Source organism: Bipolaris oryzae (assembly GCF_000523455.1).
Source record: "Bipolaris oryzae ATCC 44560 unplaced genomic scaffold scaffold_331, whole genome shotgun sequence".
Taxonomy (NCBI): domain Eukaryota; kingdom Fungi; phylum Ascomycota; class Dothideomycetes; order Pleosporales; family Pleosporaceae; genus Bipolaris; species Bipolaris oryzae.
This window is the reverse complement of record NW_006911607.1, coordinates 1-9220: the sequence shown is the minus strand read 5'-3', so window position 1 is coordinate 9220 and position 9220 is coordinate 1. Positions and strand designations below refer to the sequence as shown.

At 46.8% G+C, this 9220-nt stretch overlaps 3 protein-coding genes across 3 annotated transcripts; 2 read left to right on the top strand and 1 right to left on the bottom strand.

The window, feature by feature from the left end:
- Positions 1-228: 228 nt before the first annotated feature.
- COCMIDRAFT_110542 (uncharacterized protein) lies at positions 229-1764 on the top strand (the record flags this gene model as incomplete). Its single annotated transcript, XM_007695493.1, has 2 exons — positions 229-907; positions 962-1764. The coding sequence occupies 2 exons, from the start codon at positions 229-231 to the stop codon at positions 1762-1764; spliced, it is 1482 nt and encodes a 493-aa protein (XP_007693683.1).
- A 1805-nt stretch (positions 1765-3569) lies between these two features.
- COCMIDRAFT_110541 (uncharacterized protein) lies at positions 3570-4705 on the top strand (the record flags this gene model as incomplete). Its single annotated transcript, XM_007695492.1, has 4 exons — positions 3570-3709; positions 3877-3960; positions 4014-4534; positions 4584-4705. 4 exons carry the CDS (start codon positions 3570-3572, stop codon positions 4703-4705), a joined length of 867 nt encoding a protein of 288 aa, XP_007693682.1.
- A 389-nt stretch (positions 4706-5094) lies between these two features.
- On the bottom strand, positions 5095-6798 carry COCMIDRAFT_10180 (uncharacterized protein; the record flags this gene model as incomplete). The annotated part of the gene is made up of 2 exons (XM_007695491.1): positions 5095-5341; positions 5390-6798. The coding sequence occupies 2 exons, from the start codon at positions 6796-6798 to the stop codon at positions 5095-5097; spliced, it is 1656 nt and encodes a 551-aa protein (XP_007693681.1).
- Between the last annotated feature and the right edge of the window lie 2422 nt (positions 6799-9220).

Sequence of the window (9220 nt, the reverse complement as noted above, 5' to 3'; positions counted from 1 at the left end):
TTAAGCAAGACCTTGTGTGAGACTACTCAACCCTCAGAAAGTTACAAACATATAAGGTATAAACGAAAGAGTGCGTTAGTTATGGGTATAGCAACTATGGATTCCACGAAATCCACCAAAGGGCCTGCCCGCCGGGCTTCCACAACCTCCACCAACAATGCTATCGAGATCGGCACCTCGTCATCCTACCACCAAGCATCCCTAACCCTTAAATTCGACTTCGTCTCCATGCTCGCCATGTCCTTCTGTATCCTCGGAACCTACGCAACCTTTGCACAAGGCCTCAGCTCAGGCCTGACCAACGGCGGCCCCGTGGCAATTCTCTGGGGTCTGGTCCTAGTTTTCACCTGCAACATTTGCGTAGGCCTGTCTCTCGGAGAACTGTGCTCTTCCATGCCCACCGCTCTGGGGCAAGCGTATTGGGTCCATCGCCTACTTGAGAAACACAAGGCTGGGCGGTTTTTGTCATACATGACGGCGTGGATAAATACATTTGGCTGGTGGACGTTGACTGCGAGCCAAGTAGCGTTCATGACAGAGTTTTTGTTGGGGATGAAAGTTATGTTTGATCCAGAATGGGATGGCGCAGGGAAAGCGTGGGTCAACTTCATGGTTTACTTGGGTGTTGCGTCGCTTTTTACAGTAGTAAATGTTGCAGCATGCCGGAGTAATAGATTTCTGGCAATTTTCAATGACGGTGTTGGTGTTTGGTTTGTCGGACTTTTCTTCGCTATTATGTTGGCGCTTTTGATTTCGGTGGGCGTAAAAGACGGGATGGAGTATCAGTCTCCGAAGTTTGTGTTCGGAGATTGGGAGAACAAGACAGGATGGGGTGATGGGGTTGTATGGTTTTTAGGGCTGTTGCAAGCGGCTTATGGATTGACAGCGTTCGATTCGACGATTCACAGTAAGTATTTCAGCCATTATCGGGTTGGCATGGTGGGCTAACAGACTTTTACAGTGATCGAAGAAATCCCAGCCCCGAGATCAAACGGACCAAAAGTCATCTGGCTAGCCATTGTATGTGGCGCAATTAGCGGGTTCATCTTCATGGTGGTCTGTCTGTTTTGTGTCCAGGATCTTGATCTCGTTATCGATGGGCCAACTGGGCTGCCGTTTATCGAACTTGTCCGTCAGACGGTCGGACTAAAGGGCGGAGCCACTCTCATGATATTGTTCATAGTCAACGGACTGGGTCAAGGTGTAAGCCTCGCAACTACCGGCGGTCGCTTGACTTGGGGGTTCGCTCGGGACGGTGGACTTCCATTCAGCAGCTACTTTTCCCAGATTGACTCAACCTGGATGGGTCCTGTACGAGCGCAGTGGCTGCAAGGCGTTATCATTGGCCTTGTTGGCGTACTTTACTTCTTTGCCTCGACAGTTCTCACGGCTATTTTGAGTGTAAGCACGATTGCATTAACCATATCTTATGGTATACCAATCGCCTGTCTCTTGGTTGTCGGGCGGGACAATCTCCCCTTCGGAGGAACATTCAAGCTTGGTAGACTGGGGTCGCTCCTTAATTGGGTCGGCGTGATTTACTGTGCGGTGACTACAGTATTCTTCTTCTTTCCAGGGACACCCGATCCTAGCATATCTGATATGAACTGGGCTATTGCAGTGTTCGGCGTGATGCTCGTCATATCAGTGGTTTTTTGGTTCGTTACTGGAAAAGGCGAGTATCTCCAAACCCATGAGGCTGAACTAAGGCTTGAGCTCGCAGGAAGATTATTAGCAGTAGAGCATGCGGATCTTGAGACATAGTATCAGAACCCTAAGTTCAGAGTTGTTTTGCGATTACAGAAAATTGGAATGCTATACCGTAATTTATGCTCACCCATTGCATAACAAGATTGAGTATATTTCTGGATTCACACCCAACTTAGAAGGCTGCAAACAAATGATCGAATCGGTGCAACTGCTCTTCACATACTCTACGGCCAACTCAAACGAAAATAGATTATTAGCAATAGCAGTAGGGGCAATGATGATAATGGTAGTAAGAGAGGTAATGGCAAGTATCCCGAGACAGATGATATCCGCTGCTAGTCATCTAGGCATTACAACATGTCAGCAAACGTCCTTTGCCCAGGCAGTCAGCGTTGTTTGGAGCCATAACTTTTCATGATAAGAAGGACGAAGCCAACTACAACCTCCATGTTTTTCTAGACTTCACAAGATTGCCACCGAGGTCGCAGTCCCCAAAAATGACTTTAATAATGCTAAGGATGCTTTTAGTCAGCGAAGTACCTTTTAACCACCTGGTCATTGTTGGTAGCAAAAAATGCATTTGCGGACACGGTGTAGTTTATTTCAACGGGACTAAGGAACGAACGTAACCAGCCGAACCTTGTAAGAAGTTTCATCATTGGGAAGCCAACGTGCGTTTACGTCAGAAGGTGATGACCAACTCGGGGTAACCATCATATGACTGATACCGCTCCAAGACGGTGATATCTCCGATGGTACTGACATTAGAACGGAATATTGATGCCAGAATGTAAAGCAAAAGATACAAAGTGTGCCGGACCGAACGCCCTCTGTGTAAAGGGCTGTGCCTCTCTTCACATATAACTTTGCGTAATACCCGCAAGTGAGCAAGTAAGAGTATGGAAGTGGGCGTAGTGAAACGGCTTTACTTGTTACTGGTGTTATTCTCCATAGCAACTAAACACACACTCGTTCAACATGCCTTTCCGCCCTCCATAAGGAAGGAGATTTCGAGTAATAGATGGGATAAGTATCGAATCAACTGGAGGTAGAAGAGAAAAAAACAAAAGCTATTCAAAACCTATCCCCACTCTCCGGCAGATATTTGCTAAGCAGGTGCGCGATACACACTAAACAATGGTGTTCGCAGAGGTGCGTCCGTAGCGTTGATTTTGGTTGGGTGGGGTACGCGGCTTCAAGTGAAACACATTGAAGTTGAGTGTAGACAGGCAGGCAGGCAGATCAATCCACACATACCAATCGAGGTGTTACTTGTTATGTACATCCGACCCGTATTCTCCAAACACCAATATCATATCCAGGCCACACTCACCTTACTTTTCCCCTTTGAGTCCGCCTCCGGTTGGGTGCCCCTCGAGCATCCACTAAGCACATGCCGTGCGCCACCGCCACTTTCTCCGCACGCCCCCCGCTATCGTTATATTACTGGACCTAGACACATCGGTTGGCGTGCGCGTCCTTGGGAGAGCCTCCAGCGGACCAATGACGAGTGATCGGAAAAGGGAAACGGGCTATCAACTACAAGCTAAAAAAAATCGCCACGTAAAAGGGGTGATCTGCAAACAGGGAGAGGGCAATCTGATGTGACCCCATTTCCTTACTACCCAATGTGCCATTTCCTTCATTACCATGGGTCAGCCTCAAACTTTGTGCCGTATTTGCTAATGCACATTCGCTATGCTATCTTTTGAATCACTGCAGCTAGGACTTTCATTATTCCTTGGTGGCTGGGCGAACTTGCATATGGCAGTTTCATTTAGACCTCTTGGACACCTTAACTCTCAAATGAGCTGCTCACCTTCAATACGAGAGTCGCCATGTCGCTCATTGGGACACAAATGTTCGATGCGGCCAAGGAACCGAGGGCTAGCGGGGGCGACGGGCCTCGGACATATGCAGGGGAGAGGCCAGTGGATCGGACGCTGTTTATCCTACTGTCTCTAGCTATCGTGACGATGTCTTCGCTTCTACTCGGTTGGTATCTGGGATTCGCAATCGCAGCTACTCTACTGACGCAATTGTAGGCTCACGCTTCAATCGGTTAAGACGCAATGCCGGTATGAAACGAAATATGACTTTCACGCTTGTGCTTCTCCTATATATCCTGCTTATGATGTTCGTAACCGTTCTATTGGTTTTGCACAGTGGCCAAGGGCTGTATACCTACGACCTTTGCCTTGCAACTACCTGGGTTTGTCTCATCCTCTACGCGATGACAAAAAGCGTAATGTCAGCTTCATATTACCAACCTTGGCAGGAACTTTCACTAAAAATGTCTACAGCTATATCTTCCTTGTCGAGCGCATTCATGTTGTTCGCGCACCATATGTCACTCGTAGTCGCGATTGGGTATACATCGGGAGCATGCTGTTCATGATGACTGCCTCGGCCGGTATCGTCATCAACGCCTGGCTTCATCCCTACACCGTCATGGATCCTAAATCGGGGCGATGTCACACGGGAATCCAAAGGAAGGTCACGGTGCCTTTTTTGATCATCGACATTGTTATGGACATTGCCCTCACCGTGGTTTTCTTCTATCTTCTCCAGCCAGTGCTCAAGCAGAACGGGAACTGGAGCTTTTCAACTATCTGTGGCAGCAGTAAAACGCGGGCAGGAATAGTTGAAATAGAGGGAAGTAGAGATACGCCGGTGCAAAGGAGCATTCGATCATTGCTGCAGAAGAGCATCATAGGAGCACTTGCCATTACGCTTGTCACCCTGGTACTTTTCATCATACAATATTTTTGTGTTGAAGGGAAGGGTGTCGCTTTGGTTTGCAGTACCATCTGCCTTGTAGATGGTGAGCCAGCTATCATCCCCCTCCGAAGCCATATCTAACCGATACACAGTATTCTGGGGCTACGTAGTCATCCATTGGCTCACCGATGGAGCATCCACCGAGGCAGAAAAGGACATCAGCTGTTCTTCTGAGCTCACAACTTCGGCCCAGAGGATTGATCACCTTCCGTGATGAACTTCGTCAAGTGGGTCCGGCCTTTGTCATAACATCGGGTTTTGGGCTGCCTTCTGGTATTTCCAAGCGTAGAGAGTTTTCATTCCAAGTCCTCAAAAGAGCCGAACTCTTGATCCTGCTTTTTTTTCTTGCAAAGATTGCTTGAAACTGTAGGTTGTGGCCACATCGTAAAGAATGCATTCCCGGCTTGGCGAGTTGAGAAATAGTTTATGGGAGGACAGTCACTCGTGTAAATCAAGTGTTCCGGAGTTTACTAGATACTCACTTTCAAAATGTGGTAGTAGGTGTTTACGTGTATTATTATCACATATATATACCCCCTGCTAATGGCAAGACTCTTTGTTTAGCTTATATACTAGCGGTAATCATACAGTTCACATCAAATCCTATCTTGAGAATCCATCGCGTATCTGGACAAATGCTGTGTACCGATTCCTTGCCCACTTCCGTGTGCGCTTCCCGAAAATGGCCATAGGTAGGCTCAACCCCATAACCAGTAAACCTAGTACGCCAAGCACGATGAAGCAGTTCTCCAGGCCGGAGTCGATCCAAAAGCTGGCGACGAAGGTAAACACCATCGCAAGCGTGTTATTGATGACTGCGACGCCAACCATGCCTTCAAGAACCATATCACTGGGAGTGTTAGCAGCGGCCTCGATATTTCAGCAACGGTGGACCTACGGGAACGAGTCTGCGAGGTACGACAAGCTCAAGTCACCAGCGCAGCCATAGCCAAAACCGATGAAACCCAGCCCAATGTACGGCACAGGCCAATCCCAACCTCGGGCTGTGCCGATGCCAAACAGCCAAAGGCCGGTAGGGAAGATCAGGGTGCAAAGTGCCATCAGATACAGCCGGTATTCAGCCTCCATAACGCCTTTGTTGCGCTTGATCATCCACTGCATGAATGCATCGCTCCCATATCCTCCATAAGCACAGCCAATAAGACTGCCAATCAAAGTGGGAATGTTCATGTTTCCCACCGCAACAGACCCGTAATTCCACGGTTCGCCGGACCATGTATCCTCTTGTAGGGTGAGATAAAAGGTCAAACAGGATTGCTGAAAGCCCCATTGCAGTCCGGCATACCACACAGCAGGGAAAGTGAAGACGCGGAGTGTGTGCCACAGACGATTGAGATACTGCTTAAAACCAGTTCCGCGCAGGTTCGGTGCTGGCGTGATGATGCGGATACGCTCCCAATATGTCTTCTTCTGATCCACAGAAGAAAGCGCCGTGTCCGGAGCGGATTTCCCGCCGTTGGCGTCATGCGAAGAGCTTTTACCGACAGGCTGTTCGGCGTCGAGGAGGGCAGGGTCGTTGTTGCCGGCGAGGTAACGATCGCGCGAAAATTCAGTTTCTTCTAAGCCAAAGTAAAAGACGACAAGGCTGCCGCCGCATATAATAGCACCGACATAGCCGATCCAACGCCAGCCGAGTCTGTCAGATACGTAGGCACCGATTAAAGGGCCTAGATAGGTGCCGATAGCCGTCGCAAATGTGTACATGCCAAGCACACTACCGGTCTGATGCTCAAACCAGATATCGAGAAGTGACAGTTGCGCAGTAGCTTCGCCGACCGACTCGGCAGCTCCGACAAACAGTTGACTCCACACCACACCGGAGACACTATCGATACGCGCATACCAGATAAGGCCACCGATGTTGAGCACAAGAGAGGCAAGATAGCCCAACCTCCGCCCGTATAAATGCACCAGAGGAGAGCTCAAGAGAGCCCAGTAGCCGATGCCAATGAAGAGCACGCCAGCGCCAGTATTGAAGACATCATAGCTAATCCCATACTCTTCATTAACACCGTCGGAGCCAGATCCCGCGTTATTCGAGGTTGCTGCGGTGAAGCCAACCATGTACAGGACGAGGAGCGAGTGCCAGACTTTGCGCCACAGGGACCAGCGCAGCGGATCGTTGGGCGAGTTCGTGGGCTGGGGTACGAGGAGGATATTGCCCGACTTTTCCAGCGACGAGTCTTCTGGTAGGTTTTGGTCGCTCTCGTAGAGTCGGCGCGTGCCGGGGATGATTTCTTCTTCGCTATGCGCGTTGCTTCGGCGCCTTATCCCGTTGACGGACATGGCGGATTGAAATGATGTCTGTACGACGCTTCCAGCGTCGCTGTTGTTAGCAGGGTAGCATGTCGCAGCGGGTAAGTGTATCGAGGAGCATTGAAGCAATAAGTGATGAAGACTTTTCTTCGTTATCGGTTTTACTTATCTCGGAGATGACGTGGTTGAACCCTCGGGCCGACCAGAAACGGCAGGAGGATGTGTGATCGCCACAAAGCACCACCCACAACCACACCGTGTGCCCTGTGATTTAGAAAGGTGAAAGTATGCGCTCTCCTGGTCCCTGAGCAACCCATCTTACAAATTAATTCATGTTGAATCCAAACCACCCCTGGGCCGTTCCACCGCAATGTGCCACGCGACCAATATGTCGACTTCCATGGCAACTGTTAAGTCTATTGCGCCTCTACTTAACTGCTTGTTTCGGGTCTGGACAAAGCTCAACGTGCCATCGCGACGCTCATTCTAAGCAGTGGATGATTTACATGGCTACTATTCTATTGGCATCTTCCGTGCGAATACTGGGTTCATGGAGTTCACATCCGCGAGTGAGCATGACGCGACGATGCTAGTATTGTTCTCGAAGCCCTACCCAAGACACCTACATATCATTCCACTCTCCCGAGACTTTGATATTGCCTAAATGGAAAAGAGGACTTGGAGAGAAAATACAGAGCAAAAAGAGAATTACTATATAGAGTTCGCATCTCTTTGAAGTTGAGAAGTGACGATAGCAGTGGGTACGTTCACTGAGTAGTAAGACAATAGTAGTGTTTACTAAAGCATAGCAGCATAGTTCCGCGCTAGGTCTTCCTAAATCGCTTCGTGTTTGCACAAATCCCAAATCACAGCGGGAATGAAGCCCATTTTCCGGGCTGAACTCTAAAACAAGATATGTTCCTATGCCGGTCTTTCCCCCCATTTACATATATGGCAAGCGAAGTGTCCACCTGCTAACTCTGCTTACTGATGTTCAGAATACTATAGCGCAGTGTGCCTGTGTTTCAGGTGTCCTGCTTATCTTGGAGGCAACATACATTCCATGGACCATAGAGGGCTCCCTAACGTGCCTAGTATTTACAACAAAACAAAGTTCGCTGCATGAAGGCCCACTAGAAAGGCAGCCTCATGATCCTGTAGCTTTGGGCACTTGGCTGAGCCGCAGGTAAAACACATAATTCTGAAGTAGTGACAAGTCTCTCAAGATTGTAAAATCGATCCCTGTATCTCTTAGAAGATGAAATGAATGAAACCAAACATATGTAGACCGTGAAAATATGAGTGGAAAGAGTGTGCCTAATATTAAGGTGGAGAGACTGCAGAGGTAGTAGACTGAATAAAGAAGACAATGAAATAACGACTCTTCTTAATTTCAGAGATCTGTACGTATGCGACGATTCCCTTCATCAGTTATTTATTCCAACATTCCTACGCGTTAGCTGATTCCTTACGTTAAATTAGCCGGAACATGCTAAATCTATAATAAGGGATTTGGTATAATTACTAGCCATGAGTTGATATATGTCTTCCTATCTCGTTGCTGTGCTTATATCACGTGAGTACTTGTAGATTTAGGGCCTGTTCGGTTCCGCGTTTTGCGTCTGCGTTTTGCGTTTTACTACCGTCCGTGCTCACCCAATGCAACAGTTCAGCCAATGCAACACCAGCCGCCCTATCAAAATAACCACCCATCATTTTCAACACGTGATATCTCCACCACCATAACAGCTATTAAAGAAATAATTATAGTAATTAATTTATAAGATATAGAATATTAACTTTTATATCGCGTAGCTACGAAAAAGTTTAGTATTAAGCTTATAATATTAATATAGTAGCACTAAAATAAAATATAGTCATAAATAGTAGCTATAAAAAAACGCTAATTACTTACTCTACTATAAGAATCTAAGATTATAAAATATATAGAAAAACTCTTAGAACGTAGCCTACTACCTTCTTAAGCTATAGTAAAAAATTATATAGTAGTTATTATAGTATAGAAGCCCTCTAATAGCTAGGTTACTTAGTTTTTATTACGTTACTATAATAAAATATTTACTAAAAAATCTACTAGTATTAACTATAACTATTATCTAGCTAATAATTAAGCTAACTATTAATTATATTTTAATCTCTTTTATACTAAGCTTAATTAATATAACGTTGCGCTATATAATATCTATAATATAGATAAGAAAGGCTTCTTACTTAGCTATATCTTACTATTAAAAAGAATCTTTTTAAGAGAGCTTTAGGATAGAAAGAAAGTATAGTTGTAACGGCGCAGGCAAGGCTACTCGGATCAGTATCGGCAGTAGTGTCACTCAGAGGCATATGGGAGTGCGTGGGACATCAAAAGAGCCTTGATTCGAATAGACACCTATAGGCCTTGTACGAAAGGATATCAAAAGTCTACAGAGCTAGCTAC